Consider the following 25,192-nt stretch of genomic DNA (forward strand, 5'->3'; position numbering starts at 1 on the left):
GTGGTAGGAGGGGAACGAAAATATTGCTCTCCGCGGAGTCCCGGCGCGGTCGGGTGCACCCACATGTTCGGTAGTGATGGGGTATGTGTTTTGATATCGATATTGTTTGTGCCAATTTTAATTAGTTTTAGTTTTTCGTGAAATTATTTTTGATAAGATACCATAATAACCAGAGATGTAACCAAGAAGGTATTAGGTATAACTCAAATTAGTGTATGTAGTACCCAAGTATCTAAGTAACTAGTAAATTTTTGAGACATTACACCATTTTTGTAAGCAATCTCTATCATTTTTACCAGCTAGTAATACAATTAATGTAAATCATAACCTTGCTGCTTTAAGTATTAGGATCATTATAAGGTAGAGTCCAGATTTGTTAAAGCAATCGATACTGATGTCTTTAACTAATCTCACTTAAATGTAAACTTATAGGTGCATCAATATCAAAAATAATGGTCTGTTCATCAGAAACGAAAGAACTAATTGTTAAAAAAAGTCTTGAAACAATCTCGAAAGTTCGACTCTCCATCGAATCCCACCAAATGCGTCATCACTAAACATCGACAACGTTCGCCCAGGCGTCTCCCTGGCCTATTCCCGCCATCCCATCTTAAGGAGCGGCCGCTAGTCTCTCTCGGGCCGGCGCGCGCGCATCCCGCCGAGCCAAAAATACCCACTGGGCGCGCTGAAATGGGCTGACCGACACAAAAGAAAGCCAATCGATTCAATATCGACACATTCCATCGACTCGCGAGTGCTGTGATCTGATGTAGCGATGTCTCCGACAGCCATCGGCGCCGAACCGCCCCAATGGTGCGGCAAGATGGAGAACTGCCCTCAAGCGCTGCTGGGCTGGCTGTATCTGACGCACGATCAGAACGATCAGGTATTTGGGATTTATTTATAACGTACATTCACTTTACTCTATATTGCATAGGGTTCTAGGGTTATAGGAGAAGAAAATCAGAGTCAATTTCACAGCCATTTTCATAACATTCCAGTAGTACTTAGACTTAGGTCGACAGACATTGATCAAAAGAGTAAAAACATGATTAGTCTATCTGATAGTCACAAGATCAAGAAAAACATCTCAATAGGTACTTACCTTAAAATACCAGCATCTATTTCTCTAACTAGACAAATTAATATCGTAATGATTCACTCTGACATCAGTGATCGATCCAAATATTTCGTACCTCGTGTAAGTGATATCTAAATAAAATTGTATACGAATTTCCGAGAGAATAAGATCCCACTGGATCCACAGTTTGTTGTTTGCAATCTCCAGAATTCCAGATTCAATAAATTCTTACCTTTCGTAAAACAGAGCCCCAATTCGAATCCCAAATAGTTTGGCCCTGAGACCAGCTATCCAGTAATTAATCGGACTTGATTGGCAATCGAGGTGGAATTGTGTAAAGCAATCGTAATCATTTGACAGTCCATAACGTACGATAAAATCCGTTAAACAAAGCGTTTGACAGAATGATCGTACGTTATGAACTGTCAAATGATAACGATTGCTTTACACAATTCCACCTCAGATCATGGTAGACAACTCCTCAGAAACAAAAGGGTTGTAGAACGAGTAGGCCTTCTTCTACTTAATGACCTCTTAGAAGGTCAATATAAACAAGAATAAAACAAAATATGAACAGATATTTTACACAGATGACACACATCTATGACCTGTCAGGAATTCTGGAGCTCAACCAAGTCTGGTCCTACCTTCGTGGAATAACAGTGAAAAATATATGAAAAATGAAATGAGTAACATTACTCATTTCATGCTAACCTTTCCCGATCAAGATATATTTAGACAGCTGGTAATATCTTGATTTATGATTATATAGCTTTTGCCCGCGGCTTCACCCGCGTGAAATTTAGTTTGTCACAGATCGTCATAAATTATAACCTATATGTTATTCTGGGTTATAAACAATAATACTGTAAAGTTTCATCAAAATCCATTCAGTAGTTTTTGCGTGAAAGAGTAACAAACATCCAAACATCCAAACATCCAAACATCCAAACATCCAAACATCCAGACATCCAAACTTTCGCATTTATAATATCAGTAAGAAGTAAGATAGGTATACCTACTCCCGATGAAACTATTCCTAAATACTTCCATGAATACGTTTGTGTTTATAAATAAACAAGCAGTTAAAAATAAGTTAATAGTCTCAATTTGGAATTCCCAGTGTGCATAATGAATACAAAGCAGGAAGTTTTTACTAATTAAAAATGCATGTTGCACATGTTTACTCTCACATTGTGAATATATTCGTAGTCATGATAATAAAGTAGTAGTTAAACAACCGAGGAAACTCTGTACAGATTCTGCCATACAGAAGAAGAAACGGCCATGCATGTTCTTTGCTCATGCGGCCCGCTTATGAGCAAAAGAAGTATCCATCTCGGGCGACACATCATGCACCCGGATGAGATAGCAGATATCACGCTCCAAAGAATCTGGAAATTTATAGACTCAACGGGACTAAGCAGTGAACTCTAAAGACAAGGGCTGCCACAATAGATCAAACCTGGTCGAGCTGGCGCAAATGAAGGCCCAAAACCAATAATAATAATAATAAACAATCTATATTTATATTTTGTACGGGACTATTCCCAGCTCTCGTTCCCACCGCTGCAACTCCTGCAACTCCTGTGTAGCCAGGATCTACAGCTTGACCGCCAATAAAAACCCAACCAGTGAAAGTCAAGTTTGTCCCGGGGGAAAGTTAAACTGTCATTGGACCCGCAATGAAATTAATCAGAAGAACATAGGAGTTCCAAGTTAAGGTTCGACTTCCCTTCGTTGCAAAGCGGATGACAGGTGACAAACAAAGGTGTAACCTAACTGAAATCGTCTGATTGTAGTGTCAGACACTATGAACCAACATGGAATCTACGAGAGTATCATGTTAAACTAACCAAGGTGCCGTGTTTTATACCCGTATTTCTTTAATTCACCATGACGTGACCTATCTCGTAATCAGACCCAGAATCTCTCTAGAGAGTGTAACTCTTGCAAACAACAAAACTGGAGGTGAATACATAAAACATGCATATAATATCGAATCTCAGAGTCTAGAGAGTCTAAATCTTAAATTGCAAAATTGAAACTTTACAAAACATGCATCTCTTATTCACTTTATAAATCCAACGTTATTTTTTTAATAAAACAACTGGCTCTACATTTTGGCACAAAGGTTATCAACTTCAAACAAATTACTCATATTAATAAAGCGTTTCCAAGAATTATGTGACAATTTATTCATTGAAACAATCGTCCACTGAACTAGGAAATTATCACAAATCTGTAGAGTTCTTGTTCTCGGTAGTACAAAGAAGATCGTTGTATGATTTCCTATTTTCAACCGACTTCAAAAAAGGAGGAGGTTTGTTACGCGATAACTCCGCCAATTATGAACCGATTTGAACAAATCTTTTTTCGGCGTATAGGTAATACCTCAAGGGTGGTCCCATTTAAATTTAATAATAAAAAAAACAACCCCCAAGGGTGGAAAATTGGGGATGAACTTTTTTATACGCAATATCTCCGCCGATTATAAACCAATTTGAACGTTTATTTTTTTGTTGAATAGGTATTATCAAAAGGGTGGTTTCATGCGAATTTGAAGAAAATATTTCATCCCCAAGGGTGGAAAATTGGGGATGAACTTTTTTATACGCAATATCTCCGCCGATTATGAACCAATTTTTTTTGGTCTCAGTGTACTGCCTACCTTCAGTGGTAACATCAAGGTAATAATTAGTTAACTAAAAAGCAAGAAATAAGTAAAATTTTATAAAAAAAAATAAAACCGACTCCAAAAAACCTACACTAAAACGTAGAAAAATAATTACTAATTACCTACTTATTTATTAGGACGAATTATTAATATTTATGTAGGTATACCATGATTGATACTTTTGGAGTCGGTGCAGGCAAACTTTACATGTTTCATAATCTTGGCACCGACTCCAGAAGTATCAATCATGGTATACCTACATAAATATTAATAATTCGTCCTAATAAATAAGTAGGTAATTAGTAATTATTTTTCTACGTTTTAGTGTAGGTTTTTTGGAGTCGGTTTTATTTTTTTTTATAAAATTTTACTTATGATAACAGAGTATTAAAGAGTTGCTTACTCAATAATATAAAACGTACACAGACTCGATACAAATCAAAGACCAAACGTAAAATACAAACAAACAGTTTTCTATTTGTATGAAACAATTTAACCGCATTTGGGGGATTTTATCCTGATGACGATGAATGATAATAAAGTGCATTGCAGAAGATAAGAAAGATCTTTGAAGATAATTTTTTTCGTTTGTTTTAGTATTTATAGAGCTATATTTCTGTGTATTTGTCATCATTTCATTACAGTTTCCTGTAGACTATTTGATGAATATCAGTTTTGGCAGATGACAGAGAGACTGGTTGAAATCACTTACATTGAAGTAATATTACTCCGTACCGAGTACATTATAACTCAATGCCTACGAAAAGCTACCTACTATCTTCCAAAATGTGGAGCATTAATCAACTCCTAATAGAAGTTTGTTATATCTAAAACTATTGTTTTGAAGTAAGTAGTGTCTCTACCTGCTTGCCTGCTTCAAATAGATAAAACTTCCCTTCTGATCTGAGGATAAATAAAACCTATGCCTATGGCTGCTTATTTAAAAGAAATCATAATCTGCCATCTTGATTTACTTGTAATTTGTAATATGTACAGCAAATGCACATGTTGAAAACTTAAAATAATGAGTTAATTTATTTACGCCTTGTTTTAAAACAATAAAATTTAATATTTTTCCACGGAATGCCTTATTTTTACTCGACTGCGCAAAAGGAGGACTATTTACTGTAACAATCATCCAGTTAAGTCGCAAAATTAAAGTTTTGCTTGGAATGCCTTATTTTTATTCGACTGCGCCGAAGGAGGGTTATTTACTGTAACAATTATCCAGTTAAGTCGCAAAAGTAAAGTTTCTTGATGTAAACAATGACCACGTGTGGCTACTCAGGTGAACGCGGTAGCCGCGGTATAAATAGCCGCGACCATGTGGCCCGGCCGAACGTTGCCGCGCTGTGTATGTATGATTACAATCAACACTTTTGACCGACCGCGCGACGCAAGGGTTATGAGTTTAAATCAGTGTATAAAATACATATAAATATTAAAAGCATTCATTAAACAAACAATCAGTGTATTATGTTTTGCATTTTTGGTGCTCTACTAGAGTCCAAATCCACAGTCAACAAAATGTTGAGATGTTTATCCTAATGAGGGGGATTTAATCTTAGAATAAATCGTCAGTTTTTTTTTTATGCATAACAAGGCAGGTATTTGACCACAATCGCACCTGATGTTAAGTGGGATGCGGTCTAGGATGTTACATATCTGCCCTGTGAAACTGTCAGTGTGAGAATAACTCCTAGTCTGGACCAGGAGTTATTCTCGGATAAAAGTTTGGTCGAATCGGGCCTTAGTCGCAAAATAAGACTTTTTCACATAACTTTGAAATAACCATGTGAATTCCTGAACTAGTGATATTAAAGGCTCCCTTTGCTACCTAAGTAACCTAGTCCTTTAATTCAACGTTTGCTCTATTTAAACGTATAGATAATGGACATTTTTGTGACATACACGTCCTATATTTTATGCTAAATAGTTACTAATACATTAGTATAATATCAATGATCTTTTAGATATAGGTATACAAGTTAAGTTACTTAGGCAAAGCAAAATCTTAACTAACATTCAAATAAACTAAACATAGTATAAAGTCACGCATTTCCAAGTAACCCGTTATCTCTGAGACCAGAATCATCAGTGATGATTCATCACAGCAGGTCCAGTTACAGTCCCATCCTGCAAACGCCGCGTCTGCAATAAGAGTATAAACTGAGAACATAATATCGTAGTTACAAACTTATAGCCATTATTTCAGATCTTTGTGAGACCGCCGAAATAGATTTTTCCATGACTTTATTACATACTAGCGGCCGCCCGCGACTTCGTACGTATGGATCCCTTTTTACCCACTTAGGGGTGAAGTTTCGTAAAATCCTTTCTTAGCGGATGCCTACATCATAACATGTACCTGCATGCCAAATTTCAGCCCGATCCGTCCCCGATTCAGTCGATCACTACATCAGTCAGTCAGTCACCTTTGAGTTTAGAATTTAAGAATCTCTATCATTTGAGCTTAAAAATCTAACTGCTACATCAAAAATTTCGATGGATTTTTCCAGTATCTAAGTAGGCATGTAGCTCAGTTGGAAGAGCAGTCGCCCGGCAAGCGAAAGGTCGTGGGCTCGATTCCCGCCTTAGGCAGTTCGATTTTTTCAAGTTGTTTATTTAAAATCTAATTGTTAGTTGGAAATGGAACCATTTGCTTCCACCAGTTACATGGAAAAGTGCTAATTTCGTTCAAATTATTTAGGTTGGACCTGAATCCATGAACATCCGCTTTCAGGCAGTCGCTCTGAAAGTAATTTGCAAGGAAAAAGAGATATTAGATATATATAACATATTATTATTAATAAGTTTTATGGCTCAATCGGATTGACAATGCTTAAAATTTTGTGTCCTTGAATAAAATATGAATGATTCAGACAATTAGGTGTTTCATTTTGGCACTAAAAAGTCATTAAAATGATTAACTAAAAGTTACTAACAATTAAATAAAAGAAAAAGACAACGATATTGAGAATTAGGTGGATTCTTTCTAACCTACGGTAATGTTAGAACTTTATTTACCCAACTGTGAACTCAAGGTGAGATTTTCCAACTTTTGTGTCTCACCTGAGAACAGAACCTGTAACCACTACTCATCATTCATGAATGGACTGCCATTGGCCTTTCCTAAAGGTATTCCTTTGAGCATTCTTGTGGAGTAGGACGAAACCGCGCGGGCAGTTTTAGTACAAGCTAAATATAAAGCTCATCGCCCACTACTTCACGGCTCTCGATATAGACGCACAACTCGGTGCATTCGACTTCGCTTGTTTGGCCCGGAGTACTGTACGGCTAGCACGAAAAACTTTCGAGTTGGAATCGTTTGCGTATTCAAATCGCCATCAAAAGATTTAGTACGAAAACTACAACAGCGATCTTGTGAACGTGTAAAGTGAACTTAGTATGAGAAATGGTTGCACGAAACTTATTTTGAGAATCAAAATTGTCACGTTATCATTTAATTCGAAGATTAAGTATCGAATTTTGTCGAATATGCAGACGATTCAAACTCGAAAGTTTTTCGTGCTAGCCGTACTGATAGGCCAGTCTACCAACTACAGTAGCGTAACGTTGGCAATCGTAGTGTAATTGGCGCTATACATAAGCAGTATTAAACTCTGTTCTATCCTTAATTTGAATATTTATTTAATAAAGCTATAATCGCAGTCGAGGAGTCTGCCATAGGACCGATAAAAAGTTGAGTAAGGTCATGAATGAAGGAACCACAAGAAGTAGCGTAGGACGTCCGCTCGCCCAAACGACAAAAGTTTGTAATTAAGTAGGTAACTATCTATTTTAAAAGCTGATGAATTTGTTATTGCCAAGATGATTTTAAATGCACAACAACAGACTCCAATACAACTTTTACTAAATCATTATTTAATAATACATACCTACATACATTATTTTAAGTCAATCCAAAAGAGAAACTGTTAGTTTTACCGTAGTACGGACGACAGCACATCAACCTAAACACAGTGGCGTCTTATCTCGTTGTAATACAGGCTATTTTGCAACAAAAATGTATAGGTTGATGTGCTGTCGACTGTACATTATTATTCTGGGTTTTACTTCAAATCGCGGGAGGTGCCTGGATGCGTGCGGCGCAGGACCGGTCTTTGTGGAAATCCTTGGGGAGGCCTTTGTCCAGCAGTGGACGTCTTTTGGCTGAAACGAACGAACGAACTTCAAATTATTTCTTTCTGGGTGTACGATAGAGCTACCTAATTTCGTTGGCACACAAGAGAGACATCTTTAACCAGCTGTTAGGCACAATATAGTCACGAATGACGTTGGTACCAGAAAACGTTAACGTTTAGCTGCTTGCTGTAGTATTTTCATAACAGAGGCCTATTATGATTGTCCAAACGGTAATAATGAACGGTTATAAAACCAAGTGGTTAACAACAGTTATTGTTGTAGTAAGATGACAAAACCGACAGTTGACCCATATACAACTAGGCAGCTAGCAAACTGAATAACATAATATCATCATTTCACTCATAGGACGTCCACTACTGAATATCTAATAGGCTTCCCAATGATTTCCATAATGACCGGTTGGTAGCGCCTTTCAATCAAGCAGGAACCAATTTTATTGCTGTAGGTATTTTGTATCTTATTCAACCAATTATGTAATATCCTAAACGCCAAGACTTCATATTTTTACGTACCTATGGCTCAGCGTCTCTTAAAAATCAAAATCAAAATCAAAAATATTTATTCAGTTTAGACCACAAGTGGCACTTAACACGCTCACTGCGTTATGAGGTCTAAAAAGCCACATGCAGAACTTATCGCAGGTGCGGCAGTCATAATCGCGTTCTCTCACTCTGTGCGGGGGGCGACTATTTTAACATTTCTATGAGTACAACAGAGACAAATATATCAAATTGCTTCTCTTACGAAGCCTAGCATAATGACGTAGAAAATATTGTATGAGGTCGATTAGGTCCCATACGCACTGGATAGAAATTAATCACGTTCAGTGCGCCGTGAGGTCTGAACTGCCTCAAAAATTGCAGGCCTCATAACCGCACAGAGTGAGGCGCGGGCGCCGCGCATTTTGAGTAGTGATGTGATAAGTTTCGATACGGACGCACGCTGTTAGCCGGTGACACATTAACACTGACTTTTTAACTAAAAATGGCATTTGTATACACTTAACGCACGTATTTATTTCAGGTATTCCTAGTGGCAGATAATAATAATAATAATAATAAATATTTTTGGACATTTTACACTGCGCTTCTAGTCCCAAACTAAGCAAAGCTTGTACTATGGGTACTAGACAACGGATATAAACATACTTAAATACTTTTTTTTTAAATACATACATATTATTATACATAGAAAACACCCAGTCCAATACAAACAAATATGTTCATGCACACAAATAGTGTGCGGGAATCGAACTCGCAACCTCCGGAATAGTAGTCCGTTTCGAACCACTACACCAAACGGCCGACAATGATGTGCTGAACATTCGCTTAAAAAAGGTGGTCAACGAAAGCGCTGCGTAGGTTGCTACGACAGATTAAGACTAACACTAAATAGCACTCAGGCTGCAAAAAAAAAACTAAAAAAATTGAAACTTTTTGTGTTCTGTGTGACAAATCCTACTGTTTGCCCTGTTTTAATGAAAAACACTTTAATTAAAAACAAATATTATAATTTTATGGTAACTGAAATTTTGTTTTATTCCCATCCCTAGTCGAGACAAAAATTGGACTTTCTTTCAGTGCGAAATGAGGCAGAAAAGATGTCATATATATTTTTTTAATTTATTCAATACCAAAATGTCATAACTGCGGGCGAAGCTAGTTTAAGGTTAAACATCTATTTAAGTTTATAATAGAAAAGTTTCAAGCCAATATTGTCTTTCCTGAGCTATATTTAAAGTATTTTTAGAAACAATATTTTGTGAGGCAGAAAAGGTCTCATACGCACTGTAAAGAAGTTCAATATTGCGTGAGCGTGTTAAGCCTTGTATGCACTTGAGCATGCTCAAGTCTCAAAATTGTACTTCCGGCTACTATTAACTCTATTAGAATTAAAATTTGAGTCTATTGTGTATATTTTATATATAACAAATTAGATCCAAACAGAACATCTAATCTTTCTCGGTAGCTGCTGTTATTTCAATGGAATTAAAAAGCATCCCAATTCCCTTCCTCAAAAATGTATGCACACGATTGAACTGTAACACAACTGGGTAAAGTTCACAATCAATTGATAGGCGTAGATGATTCACAGCGTCAACGCACGCGCTTTGAATTGGACCGTGAGTAGGGTTACCATATTAGGTAATTAAAATAAAATTGATTTCAATAAATTGAGAAACATCTATTTATTTTAACTAGTAAATCTGACAATACTACTCAATTATTATGCTTATAATGTACATATTTATATGATAAGGAATAACTGGGAATTTGGTATGTTTTAAGACTGTCTTCGTGAACAATGTTTAATGGGTTAGTACGATAATCTGCTCTAATTCATTGGAAAATTCAGTTATCTACCTCCAGTTAAAGAATATTAGGACTTAAACTTACTCTTGAATCTTATTTATGAATATTTTCCAGACGACAGACGACAATGTTCATTTTTTCTATCTGAAAACGAATGAATAACTTACTAGGCACTTCGACATTTGAGTTTTAATAATTTAGTTAGTAGTAGTGTAATTCTTTGTTGAAAAGCCAAATAATATTTGTAGAGATCGCTATTACACGAAATGACAAAATGTTTTAATTAATATCTATTGTTATTTTTATTTTTATTTTTTAAAATATTGTGCTTATTTATTGTGAATGATAGTCACCCTACAAAAGGCAATAATGCGTTATACAGATGCGCGCGCGCAGCCCACTAACTCCGCACCGCGATTTCATTCCGCTCGCTCATTGACGCTCGGAAGTCTACTTTAAAGCATAAGCGGGTCAATAAGGATAAGAACGTATGGAAAATTTATTGTTACTACTTCTAGAGTATGGTATAAATCTTTGTGGTTAATTCCAATATGGTTATAATATTGTATTGGACGTGCTTCTGAGCTTTCCCTCTTTTACTCCCTAATACCATGACAGGATTTTCGGATCTATACATGCATATCTCATATGGCTAGATATTGACATGAGCATCAGCAAATTATACCAGAAAACATCTCTCCTATTCCGTAAGATAAACGTTAGACACGAAGACTAACAAAACAAAAATTCAGTCATGTTGGACAAATAAGTATTTTCATTAAAAGGCCATTGAAAAAATACACATCTACAACTCTGTAATGTACTAATTAAATTCGTAGCAAGTTTTTGTATTTAATTTTTTCAACTATAGACCCAAGTTTAGAACTACAAACATAAAATGCTAGTCACGTGTTTGTGTGTGTGTGAAATGTAGAAATGCGTAATTGATACGAAATTACGACGTCTTTTAAAAAAAACTAATACTGAAAAATTACCATCTATGTACCTTTTTTCAATGGATTAATTTCTATTTCAGTGGGTGCCCGGTTCAGTATGGGGCCCGCTGCCCACCGCTGCGCCGGGGTCTGCCCAGCCGCCCAACGACGACACCAGCTCCATGGCGGAGCAGCTCGCCGCCCTGTCTCTGAGGCGGCCCCCCCGGCCCCCGCCGCCGGCCTACATGTGCCACCTGTGCTTCAAGAAGGGCCATTACATTGGCGACTGTCCTCAAGTAAGTACGTCTCTTGCAAAGGACATAACACAAAGAAAAAAAGGTAAAAAAAGTAGCTTAAAAGGATATGAAAATTGGAAAGAAGGTGTGCCACTACCTCGCAACAGTAATGCCCATTGCAATGGGATCCCACTCAGTATGTGTCGTGACCCACAGTGAAGAAGGCCACAAGGCTGGTTATTAGTGTGCCCCATAGTTCTGGGTTGTGTGTTCTCAAGTAATGTAGCTACATCGATGACACCAGCTCCATGGCGGAGCAGCTCGCCGCCCTGTCTCTGAGGCGGCCCCCCCGGCCCCCGCCGCCGGCCTACATGTGCCACCTGTGCTTCAAGAAGGGCCACTACATTGGCGACTGTCCTCAAGTAAGTACGTCTCTTGCACAGGACATCACACAAAGAAAAAAAGGTTAAAAAAGACAAAAGTGCATTAGATTAGGACATAAAAACTCGGAGAGGAAAGAAAGAGTGTAGGTACTAAGCAGTACCACTCTGTCGCAATAGCGATGCCTATTTCAATGGGACCCAAGTGAAGGCCAACGAGCCTGGTTTTTAGTATGCCCCATAATTCTGGGTTGTGTGTTCTCAAGTAATGTAGCTACATCGACGACACCAGCTCCATGGCGGAGCAGCTCGCCGCGGCGCCCTGTCTCTGAGACGGGTGTCGGCAAAATGGCATAAGAACACCACCCTGTCACAATAGCGATGCCTTTTGCAATGGGACCTTACTCAGCATGTGCCGTGACCCACGATGACGAAAGCCACGACGTACACACTGAACTGTAGTGTAATCTTTTCCACGATTGTAACATCGTGGCTAATTCACACCGTGGTCCAAATCAATCGAGAACATGAATCAATGCATTACCGGATTCCTTCAGCCGCGTATTTCTCCAAACTACTCGCGATAATTAACCCCGCACAATAGTATTTCCGCGAATCGGCGCGCGCGCAGGCACGCGGCCAAAACACGCGCATTATTTTTACACATCAATTTTCTTCTATTCAGGAAGAGTCGTTATACTGACTAGACTTTGGGTTAATTTTGGATTGAATTAAAGAAAAAAGAAATCTTTCAAGTTCGAATATTATAAGGTACTATGCCCGTGACTTCGTAGGTACGCGTGAAAATAGTTTTTGCAACATTTTTCTTCACTACTCCGCCCCTATTGGCTGTAAGGTGATGTGATACATATACCTAACCGGAAGCCTTCCTCGATAAATGGGCTATCCAACATAAAAATATTTTTTCAAATCGGACCAGTTGTTCCTGAGATTAACGCGTTCAAAACATTCTTAAGTCTTATATTTTTGTATTATTGTCGCCTATAACGCCTATTCTGTGTTGTACGTTAGGATAGAAAAAATTAAAAAAACCTGTAATTGTACGCCACGGTATTTTAAATACCTACTTGCCAAATTAAATAGAACTACACATTCGACCTTACTGAATAATTTATACTCACAGATTACGCGTACTATAAATAGCTCTCTGTTTAGAACAGAGTTCGTCTATGGATGTAAAAGGACTTAAACAAAAGCTTCATTGTATAATCTAATCATGCTTTATGATAACGCAAAATATTTTAAAGACGGTCAAGAAGTAACTACAAATTAAGTTATTTATGTATTGAGTTTATGACGTTTCTAGGATTACACCTACTTACTTAGGTCTCTGAAATGAAAATATAACACAAAATTTTCTCGCTGCTCCCTTAGAACGTGGGTGAAACAGTTCCAAAGTAGCTTACTTCTAATTTAGAATATACATTATTTCTAGGGAGTCAAAATTATCAGTATTTCGATTATATCCATCCCTCTCATTCATAACCAAAAAAGCTGACATAAAAAGCAGCGACACAAGACTCAGAAATACGCGCCACCATGAAAAGTACGGCTTCGGAAACTAAGCTTTTTGCGCTTCACAATCCTCGTTTACCGGTTAACCTTTAGGAGTGCCAGCGCCGGCAGCCGTTTTGCCTGCCGGCAGCGTATCACGTGGTATCACCGCCGGTTCCCAATGGCCATATTTTTGGGAACCGGCGCCGGCAGCGGAGGCACTCCGAGACAAGTGATACTTTGTAACATCAAACAAGGCTGTTGATAAATTGTAACACCATAACCACTCATATGGTTTCCTCTCTAATTCATTTCTCCTCAATTCCATTCGCCTTTGGAACGCTCTTCCCGAGAACATCAGGCAGGCTCCTAGTAAGTTTGTTTTCAAACACTCTGTGCGCAAACATTTTCTTGAACGCATCATGTCGTCTTGATCTCCCTTATTCTTTCCTTTTCTCCCTTATCCTCTCCTATCCTCCCTTACCTCTCGTCATCCATTTTATATAAATTATATGTATGTATTTATGTATATATTTTGTATAAATATATATTATAATATTTTATGTATTATATTGTGTATATTTTTGTAGCTTTTTAGCACCGCCTACTAAATATCTCTGTTTTGCTCAAGGTCAGCTGGTAGAGAATGACGTATGGCATTAAGCTCGCCTTTTTGTACAGAACATTGTTGTGTGTGCAATAAAGTCTTTAAATAAAAAAATAAAAATAAAATGTAGTTCGTAAGTTGCTTACAAAGCAATCTCACGCACGAGCACAGTTCTTAGAAAGAGGTCCAAAGATGTAGACTACTTTAATGCTGGCTCGACATTCAGGCGACGAAAACAACCGTCTTCTGGGAACGAAATGTGATACCTTGTTTTGCTTAAATATTAACTGTTAACATAGTTAAGCCTTGTTAGTGTGCTAAAGCAGAACCTAGCTAGCTGTACTTAAAACATTAGGTAGGTACTTGATCTTTTATAAAGATTGTTTCTTCTAAACAGTGAGCAGACTATGCGCTCTAACGGATACGTACTCTCTTTCTTTCTTTGTAAATTTTTAAGCATACTTGTTTTGATATCTTCAGACATTCAAGGGAAAAAAGCTTTGACATACAGATGAATTAGTAAGTATTCCTTTTACCTTTTGGAGGTACGGAAATCTAAAAACAATGTTTTGACGTAGGGATGTAAGCCAAATGCTCCATTTGTTGACTCTGGTGAATTAGAAGATCGTGTACTCTTGCACGGGACTATTCCCATCTCTCGCTCCCACCACTGCAACTCCTGTGTAGCCAGGATCTACAGCTAGACCGCCAATAATAACCCAACCAGAGAGTCAAGTTTGTCCCGGGTCAAGTGTGTCCGGTTCTCTTGCATTATTATTAAATGATCTGATGATGATTATGACTTCAAAGCGTGTTCTCTGCGTTCCAGGCCAGACCAAAAGGCGAAGGGCTGACGCCGTACCAGGGCAAGAAGCGGTGCTTCGGCGAGTACAAGTGTCCGAAGTGCAAGCGCAAGTGGATGAGCGGCAACTCCTGGGCTAACAACGGGCAGGAGTGCATCAAATGCCGCATCAACGTGTTCCCACATAAGCAGGTAGTTACTATTTTTCCACCTTAGTTTTTTCAGCTTCGGAAAGAGAACACAAATCACGAAATGTTTAATTTTTAACGTTGGTGATCTGGCCGAAGGTAAAAGCGAACTTGCGCCACCAATCCTCAGCCACAGAACTGGCTATCATACCTCCTACTTACTGCCGGAAAACAACAATGCTGTTAACAATGTTGATACCGACAGACTTAGGTAAGATATTGATCGGCCCCCCACTAGGTGGGGGGCGTGTTGAGTCCCGCCGTGTAGGGCGGGACGTCCGCGGAGGGCGCCTTGGTCGTTTCTAGTACCCAAGGCGCCCACCACTACCTGGGTAAAAAAAAAGGTAAGATATTGATAGCGGTTCAGGCAGAAGACCTAGAAGTAGCCCTACCATCGACCAAAAAGAACACAAACTTTTACCCTTATTGGAAATCAAATCTGGGATCTTCGATCACGTTATACCTAAATACGCAATAACTCAACTCCTCGACTTGAACCAGGCATTCATATAATATCTTTATTTCTTTCATTTCAGCGGCCCCTGGAGAAACCTGACGGACTGGACGTGAGCGATCAGTCGAAGATCCATCCTCAGCATCTGTGCCAGAAGTGCCGCTCGCTCGGCTACTATTGTCGGCGAGAATACTAGTGACAGCTCTTAGGCTCTCCTAGGGCATGCAATTCGGATATCCGGATATCCATATTATTCGGATATTCGCCACAATTATTATTCGAATAGCATCTATGTAATTATTCGGTCTTTTCGAACAATACGAATACGCCTTTCCTATTAAAAAATTGTAAAAATATCTGACCGCAAACTTATTAATAAAACTTAAAACTATTAAAACTGCAGGCAAGAAGTTAGCGGTAAGGTTAGATGAATGGACAAGTGCGCGCAATCGCAGATATCCCTTCAAGGGCCAACCAATATTCGCGAAAAAGGTTAAAGTGCCAGGCATATGGTTTCCAATGATGCTAGTGTTATGGTGTAGTTATCTCCTGTGGTACTGAGATTTTTTGTTTGTAGTAAATCAGCAGGAGTCCAGTGACTCAGTTGCCCTCAGTGGGCATCCGGTTTCTCAACTGTCCTAAAATCTACTAAGGATCCTGACACTAGCTCTTTGCAGTCTGCTGAATAGGAAGCCTTCAATAGTCATGAGTTGTTGGACTGATGAGTTTGGATGATTTGAAAGTTTATCCTTGTAGCGGAGTGTGTGGCTCTTTATTTCCTCTCTGACTGTGGGCAATGGCAAGTCCTGATAGATGAGCCTGTTGCTGATATACCACGACATTTGGTAAATCAATCGTACGGCTTTTGTCTAAAAGTGCCCGATTATGTCGAGATTGGAGTTGGCAGCTGTTCCCCACAGCTGTATCCCGTAGGTCCATATAGGTTTAAGGATAGTTTAGTTAGTAGACCATCATTTTACTACTGGTGTTCAGCTGTGACTGGACTCCGACAAGCCACGTCATGTTTTTTAGTTTGGCATCTAGGTGCTTTCTCCAGGTTACCTAACGTCCTCAGCGGCTCAGCCTGAGGTATTTGGATACCATTAAGTTTAACCGGTGGGCAGGAGTTTCTTCTGAGAGTGAAGGTTACATGAACATGCACAGATTTGAGTGAGAGTGAGGCCGTCACTGGATCGTCGTGTGTTGCCATCGTTACATTGTCGTCAGCAAAGGTCCCTGTGAATGTATTTGCAGTTGTTGGCAGGTCTGCGGTAAACAATAGGTATAGCACGGGCCCCAAGACACTACCCTGGGGTATACCGGACGTTATGTTGCATAGGGCAGAACCAAAGTCTCCAGATCTGACTTCAAAGCATATGTCTTTCAAATACGACCTAAGTATTTCGTAGAACGGGCATGGGAGGTTCTGTTTAAGTTTGTACAAGAGCCCTTTATGCCAGACCTTGTCGAAGGCTTGACTTATGTCCAAGAACGCAGCTGAGCAGTATCGTTTCTTTTCTAGTGCTTCAGAGACGATGTTTATGGTTCTGTGGACCTGTTCAGTTGTGGAGTGTCTTTCCCGGAAACAGTGTGGTGTTCAGGTATCAGATCACCGATGTGGGGCTTCATTCGTTTGAACAGTATTTTTTCGAATACCTTCGATAGCAGCCTTTTTTTTAAAGTAGTTATTGAAGTTAGATGATAGTATTAAGCAAATTGATCCTTATTAAAATTATTATAGTCAAAAAAGTGTTTCTTTTAATTTACATTATATTGAAAATAGCACTATTCGAAAAAATCGTTTTATTCGAAGTATTCGAATACCATAAATTTTAGTATTCGAAATATTCGAATAGCAATATCGAACGAATAATGCATGCCCTAGGCTCTCCTCAAATCGCGCGGGTGAACGGAGCGGGTGCCCGCGGCGGGAACCCGCTGCGTGCGCCCGCGCACGGCACTGTATCGAAAATTAGTATAAGCAGCGCGGATTTTAGAGGAGGCCCTTATAATTCTTTGATTTTCTTGGAAAACTACCTACCTACTAAATATCTACTTAACAAATTAGTAAAATGTTGAGGTAATTGTCTCGAGTTTAAAAAAATTATACATCGACTTACAGATCCAAGACCTGCAGAATTAGATAAAAATACAAACCTAACATTTTTATTTAAGAAATCTTCGATCCAGCTTTTTTTGCAAAATGTGTTTTAATTTCATAGTAAGCTTCAGTTTTAACCATAAAATCAGTTTTATTATTTTTTGTTACTTATTTTTTTTAAATTACTTAGATAAGATTTATCCCAAAGAATATAATTTTGATAACTACGTGTTTTAATTAGAGTTTTTATATAATTTGATGATAGTTTTAGGCTATTATTAGACTTTTTAATACCCATGAGTTTCCATACAATGTGCTTGGCATGTGAGATGTTTTACCAGACTTTCAATGGATAAAAATCACAGACTCTTCCTATTAATTTATTGAAACCTCTATTGAAGCAACCTATTTTAAAAACTATTAAGACCCTCGATTATCATGGCACAAAAGTATGAATCTGACATTTTCTGTGGGTCTAGACAAAGTGCAAATTATAATCGCAAACCAGTCGAAAAATGGTAGAAAAGCCCCTTTTTTGTATGGAGTTTTGACGGATTCGATTTTCGATTCGATCAAAAAGTGCGTTTTGTCTAGGGGGGCTGTACTATTTAAGCTTTATTCAGGGCTACAGGTAAAAACCATACCTCGCTCGAGCACAAATCTACTTGGTGTAAGTACTATTGCGTGGTCAGAACCTACGACTTGTACTTTTTTTAAAGAATAAGAAGAAAAGAAAGTAACATCTTTACGAGATCTGGGGATAGTTGGATCCGTCAGGAGATCTCCCCATCTGGTAATGCATCACTAACATTAACTCAATACTTTAAAATAGGTATTTAAAAGATATTTTATACCACAGTGTAGTTATAAAAACTCAACATTTTTGTGTGGAAACTCTTGGCTTATTTAGAAATACAAACATTATGTTATTCACTTTAAATATAAGTCATTATATTCGCCGGTTCAAAGTTTTAGTGATATGTATTAAAGAAAATATTGATGTATATTTCGATAAAAATATCTAGAGTTCATTTTACTTAATATAAGTGTTTGAAAACTACCTTTAACTCCAAAAGGCATTACAGATACTTATTATTTTACTAAGATTTATATGTATATTTAGAATAAGCAAATGTGTTGATTTATATTATTCTATTGTCGTAAGTGTGCCATTATATTCAAAGATTTGTTAATTTTAGAAACATTTTAGTTTAACAAACTACTAATCTATATTACTAAAAAGTATTACCTAAGTATTGTTGAATCGTACATAGTAAATGTATATTTGGTATTGTATGCCACCAACGATTTATAAAACTAACATTTATAACTATTTACATTTTATTTTGTACCTTTTAACAACTACAGCTACATCCTATTTAATAACAGGTATAACTATTTAACTGTCTAATATGTTGAATAAGTCTAAAAAGAAATATCATTCGTTTTAGTCGTTAATCATCGAAATTAAACAACAACAAAAATATTCGCATTTGATCAAATAAAGGGTTTATTCTAATACTCGAACAAATAAGTACATCCTATTATAGTAGGTACTATGCCAACCAATTTACATAAATAAATAAAAAATAGAGCTCTCTATAATCATTTTGATAACTGAAATTAAAAACTGGACTCCTTCCTTATGTGCCTTAAATAAAAAATGTAAGCTTAACATGTGTGTGTAGATAAAATTAAGTTCATAATTATTATAACCAATTTTAAAGTTGCCCAAAGAGCCAGTGAATTCTTAATGTGCCAAATGTAGTTTTAAGTATTTTTTATTTTATATTTACAAGTATACAGGGTGTTAGGTAAATGGGTATATGAGCCGACACTAGCCCATGTTAACATATGCATATAAATGGTATGGTGAAGTCAGAAATTTCATATCATCATTTTAATTTTTTAAATGTTCATACAAAATAAAATTTATAATGATTATAATCAGATTGGTATGAAAATTAAAATAATTAAAATGATGATTGTAGGAGGGCCCCACGTTGGGCGCCAGTTTGTAAGAGGGGGACCTAACCTACAGAGAGAAATGACCAAAACCAATTTTATAGGGCTTTATCTCGTGTTTATTGTCAATCAACCTATGACTAAATTACACAATCAAAGCAGACAACCTCTCAAGTCACGGATCACAGTAAAGTTAGGATCGGCATGTACATATGAACAAAGCAATACTAATTGCGTACACTAATAAATCTTATGGTAGAGCTTGAAGCCAAAATGAGGATCGGTATATGCATTTGAGCCGGATCCAATAGTAAACTATACAATTGTATTTACTTGATAAACTTTATTACAAAAGCGTGAGTAATTCAATTAGAACACAAAACAAGGATCGGTTTATGCATATGATCTAAACTTAATTGAAAACTAAACAATTGCGTCTAATTAATAAAGTTCACAACAAAAGCATGTGCAAAGCATAAAACTAGGATCGGCGTATGCATTAGGGCCATATTTAGTACAATAGCATTCACTTAATAAATTTATAGCAAGAAGGGTGAATAATTATCTAAGTCATTAAACCAGGATTGGATTATGCATTTGAGCTAAGCATGAATGTAAACAATGAGCAAATTCTAATTAGCGTAATTAACTTAGCTACTACAAGACAACAGTTACTATTTCTATTAACTATCTAGTAGGCACGGGAAGCGTGCATGGGACGATACAACGCGATGTCCAGTCAGTTCCGTGTTACGGAAGCAGACCTTACCATCGCGGTGTGTGCGAGTTCAATCCGGCGGGCGCATCGTGTTCCGTGGTACGGAAGCGCGGAGCGTCGCGGACGAACTGACTGCTATTTTTTTTTTTTTTTTTTGAAGGGACGCGCGCTGGTAGCTTGAGGAGCTTTTCCAGCTTCACCGGGCAGAGTGGCGAGTACAGAAGGTACTCTAGCCGTTTGGCGATCGTCGGTGCGCGTGCCGACGAGGCCGAGTGTGGGCTTCGCGAAGCGAAGCCCAGGCTCGTCCGCGTCGGTCGCAGACCGACGTTCGCGATCGGGCCGTATCGAGCGCATAAGGCGCCCGATCAGTGGCGAACCCAACTAGAGGGTTGCCCACCGCGGTGTTGGACCAAAGTCCAGCCTACGGCGGGCTCACTCTAGTGGGCCCGATCGAGGGGGACTACGGACGCGGCCTGAGGGCGCCACGGTAGGCTCGGACCTCGGCTCAGGCCGTGTCCGGGGGACGGATTGGGGAGAACCGGCCCGGTACATGTCTGTACCGTCCGAAATGGAAGGCAGGGCCTCGTACTCGCCGGCGAGTACGGTGTAACGAGCTACTGTGTTGTGGAGTAGTTGGCGTGCTTAAGGCAGTGATGTCTGTGTTCAGAAATTCGGTAATAGGACTGACTGCTAGGCCGGCTCGCACGCCTTTTATAGCCAGCCGGTGAGCGCGTGTGACGCACGCGGCGGCGTGCGGGGTCTCGGGGCAGGGTAAACCGGCTGCGCGCGCGCGTAGACCTCGCTGTGACGTAGTGGCCGGCTCGGCGCTGGTCGCTCGATGTAAATAAAAGGGCGCGCCGTGTTACATGATATCAATTTTCTGACTTCACCATACCATTTATATACCCATGTTAACATGGGCTAGTGTCGGCTCATATACCCATTTACCTAACACCCTGTATAGAAGTAGGTCAGTAATAATTAAAATAATGGTGCCATTTTCAAAATATTTGTCTTTCGCTGTACCGGTAATATTATTATGTACTTACCTACTATATTTTTCTGAGCAACTCATATTTTTCACATAACTAACGCCACACTGGTAGCGCAGGGAATTAATCGTACATTCTATAGCTCTACCAAATTAGGCAGAGTTGCACCACCTTAACTTTATTCGTAACTATAACTTTAAAACCGGTGTTTTGTAAGGAGTTTGAAAGACATGACGTTTGTTACGGTTAAAGTTAAGGTTAACTAGCCTTATTTGTGAGTAGGCTAGGCAGAGAAAACAACAGTGACTGAGTTTCTTGCGCTGCTTCTTCTCATCACTGCAACTGGCCCGTTTATTGTCCCGAAGCAGTGATAGGGTTAATACTGAGACGTGTAAAAATGCTTTTGAAAAGCCCACTTGGAAAAATATGTGACTTTTATGAGTTTTTAGAGTTTTAAAGCAACAAAACTGACTGCTACGCAAACACTAGCTTATTTAGGTACATTTATCTGATTGCATTACATTAAGTAATACTTATTATTCGATATAAGTTAAAATGTCGCTGAATCGACGGTGCTTTTGTTATTAGATCATTTTGTCTGTGTGTCTTGTGCAAGGATGAACCGAGGACCAAAATACAATACACTAATGCCCGTTTTCACCATCAATCCCTAATTTTCAAGTTTAGTGACCCCTATGAAAACAAAATTCCTTTTATGTGTCACTTAAAAATTAAGGACTGATGATGAAAACGGGCATAAGTCTGATGTAGGTACATTCTCGTAATTAGTAAAAACCGGTACGAACTGAACAATTAAATACGGTTGCCATTTTTTTTTTATATTTGTAACTAGGTGATACAATTTTCATCTCTTATTTCCTTACAAATCTAAGCTCAAACTTGATTCAAACTCAAGTGCAGATAAAGTCTGAAATAAAAAAAATAGGTCACAGTCAGTGTCAAATATGTAGTTCGTTACACCCAAAGTAGCCAAAAAGTTCACAACACGTCTTCAAATCAAAAGTATTCTCGGTTTCATCCTTGCTTGCTTGTGTGATTCCCGTGTTAAAGTACTCGTAAATAGTGTGTGTTTGCCCTTGTATATTATTATAATAATTGGATTAATAATACAATTTCAATTTTACAAATAAAAGAAAATTTAAGACCACAAATAAACATAATATGGAATAACAAAAAATAGGATTTGGCAGGATGAGTTTCATTAGACATATTACAAGTATTTTTAGGAAAGAATGTTATATTTCTAATATAATAATAACATTATTTGAATTATGCCTAAGTATTGTCTTATCACCAAATGTTATCTAATGCGATTTGCAAGCAATCTACTACTGATAACCGTAGGTAAAAAGGGGATTCCCATTATCAGAGCATTGAAAATACTTTGTTTTTGTTCATGTACACTTTTGTAAAATCGATCAAATTTTAGCACAAACGCAAAACGTTTTATCGGTTTACCTCTAAAGTAAAATTGCATGCTCGGCTAATCCAAATCTAAAATTAAATTAATTTAAGTAATTACTTTATCAAAAATGCATTAATTTTGTGACACCTTAGAAAAATATGTTAATACCAAACCTTATCCTCACATTGTAACCCTAAAAATACTTTTACATAAGAAAGTTATTAATATTGTTTCAACTCTATAAAATGTACCTATGTGCTTGTATGCTATGCTTTTATTATTTTTAGTATTGACGAGTTACTTATTATTGATGCACATATTATTATTGTATCTGTTAAGTACTTAAAACTTTATAAATTAAAGTATCAAGTATTTTTTAATTTTAAATAAAATACATTTATGAATCAAGCAGTTTCATTTGAATTTCATAAAAATACCCTTTAGGGCTACTTTTCATGAAACTTTTGGTTATTTTAAAAATATGCTAAATGTTAACTAATTTGTGAAGAGAGACAGTAAGTATCTAAATGAGATAGAATATACAAAACTTACGTGGTTTATTGCTAGCATCGTAAAAGGTAACTAATAACAAATAAATAGTTAATTAAATTAATTACTTTCCTATTCATGAAAACTTCAAAGTATCAAACCTTTTCAAGTTGTGTAGGGATTTTATACCAACATAGCATAGCATTATAACATGTTGTTAAAAATAAATTAAAATTTTAGATATCGGGGGGCTTAGTGCGTAAAAGGTCGCGGGAAGAGCCTGGATGCGGGCAGCGCAGGACCGTTCATTGTGGAAAACCTTGGGGGAGGCCTTTGTCCAGCAGTGGACGTCATTTGGCTGAAACGAACGAACATCTAAATTTAATGTCTTCGCTAGCGACTGCGTAAAAAAATTGGCCAAGTGCGTGTCGTACCACGCACAGTGTGGGGTTCCGTAGCTGTCCGTCGTTACCACAATATTTCAGAAACTAGCAATTACTTCATCTAAAGTCATTTTTCATATTTTCTTCTAAGGAATTTTTACTGGTTAAAAAATTTTATAATACATGAGTCAATTGACTATTACTCTTAAACTAATGTAACTTAAATGATGTATTATAGTTTTCCTTGAAAGTTCATGAAAAGCAGTATTATTACGAATTTTCCCAGATTTTTCATACCAACAGTTTAGTTTTTAGAGGGGGGGGGGGGGGGGGGGACGCCGTACTCGAACAAAAATTGGCACTTTAAACTTTAATAATTTGGAAACAGATCCCTAAATGGAAAAATAGTCTTGGAAAACCCTAAGCCACTTTAAAAGACCTATCCAACGATACCCCACGCGATGGGGTAGAAGATGAAAATAAAATTCATCCCCACTATACATGTAAGGGTACCCTACCCTACAAACCCTGTACCATAAAAACATTTTTTTTACAAAATTTTATTTTACCGTTTTGTCGGCGTGATTAATATACCTACATACCTCCACAAAATTACAGATCTCTAGTGCCAATAGTTTCCAAGCAAAACCTCGGACAGACAGACAGACAGATATATCGAAACTATAAGGGTTCCTTGTCAGGACTACGGAACCCTAAAAAGGACATTAAGTATGACGTATCTACAGCGTCCCTAGCGGATACTTTCAAAAACTAAAATCTTCATAGATTTTTTGACACACTATAACGAATACGTTTGTTGTAAACTCACACTAATGACATTAAAATGTATGACGGATTGTATAGCGCCCCTAGCGGGAAACGTTCAAAAACTAAAATTTTCATACATTTTTTTCAGCCCACAATACGAGGAACAGATACATGTAGGTATATGAAATAATCCTAGTTAATTTAATTATTTTATTGCTTATACACACAGTACGAACGGCAAACATAATGCCTTATCTATGGCGGGGAATTCCCGCGAAATGCGAAACGCGAAATCGAGCACCGATTTCTCTCCCATGCAAAAACCCCAAACCGAACTCTAAGGATGGGGCATTGACAGTGAACGTGTTATCGATTATCAAATCGATTCATTACGAATCGATTCCTTAATTTTAGTGGGGATTTGTTGTTTGTAATTCGATTATTTTTATTTATTTTGTTAAACTAATAATTTTGTATTTAAAGATAGATTAGAACTTTTTAAAGGACTGGTGCTACTTTTTGTCGCGAAAATAAAGCTTGAAGGGAGTGAAATACTTACTGCTTGAAAGATTCTTTAGTGGCTATGCAGCAAAAAAAATTTAGTTTTTTTTCTTATGGATTATTATGAAGTCGATGATTTATGTAGAAATAATAAGTAAGTAACTTACCACTTTTCTGTTACCATGTTTCTAAGTAAATGAATAATTACACTAATTTTATTTATTTAGTACATATCGATACATATTTTAATAATAGATCCCAGCATTGTTATCGTAGTACCTACCTAATTTGTCTGGAGTTCTGATTCACATTCTGAGCCCCGATTACGGTAACATTTAACGTCTACAATCCAGACGCGTTTCTGATTCTGCGATACGATTGGTCAAAACAGCTGACGTACGCTGTTGAACGACCAATCGTATCGCAGAATCGAGAAGCGTGTCTGGATTGTTCACGTTAAAAATTACCGTAATCGGGGCTCTGCTTCCATCGGTC

General features: G+C 37.7%; 1 protein-coding gene across 1 annotated transcript; it reads left to right on the forward strand.

Moving 5' to 3' along the window:
• The first annotated feature begins 610 nt into the window (after window positions 1-610).
• On the forward strand, window positions 611-20,443 carry LOC135078982 (zinc finger CCHC domain-containing protein 24-like). The gene is made up of 5 exons (XM_063973590.1): window positions 611-886; window positions 11,274-11,468; window positions 14,740-14,904; window positions 15,437-15,563; window positions 17,240-20,443. Exons 1-4 carry the CDS (start codon window positions 776-778, stop codon window positions 15,548-15,550), a joined length of 585 nt encoding a protein of 194 aa, XP_063829660.1. The 5' UTR covers window positions 611-775; the 3' UTR covers window positions 15,551-15,563; window positions 17,240-20,443.
• The last annotated feature ends 4,749 nt before the right edge of the window (window positions 20,444-25,192 follow it).

This window comes from Ostrinia nubilalis, chromosome 15 (genome assembly GCF_963855985.1).
Source record: "Ostrinia nubilalis chromosome 15, ilOstNubi1.1, whole genome shotgun sequence".
In the NCBI taxonomy this organism is placed as follows: Eukaryota; Metazoa; Arthropoda; class Insecta; order Lepidoptera; family Crambidae; genus Ostrinia; species Ostrinia nubilalis.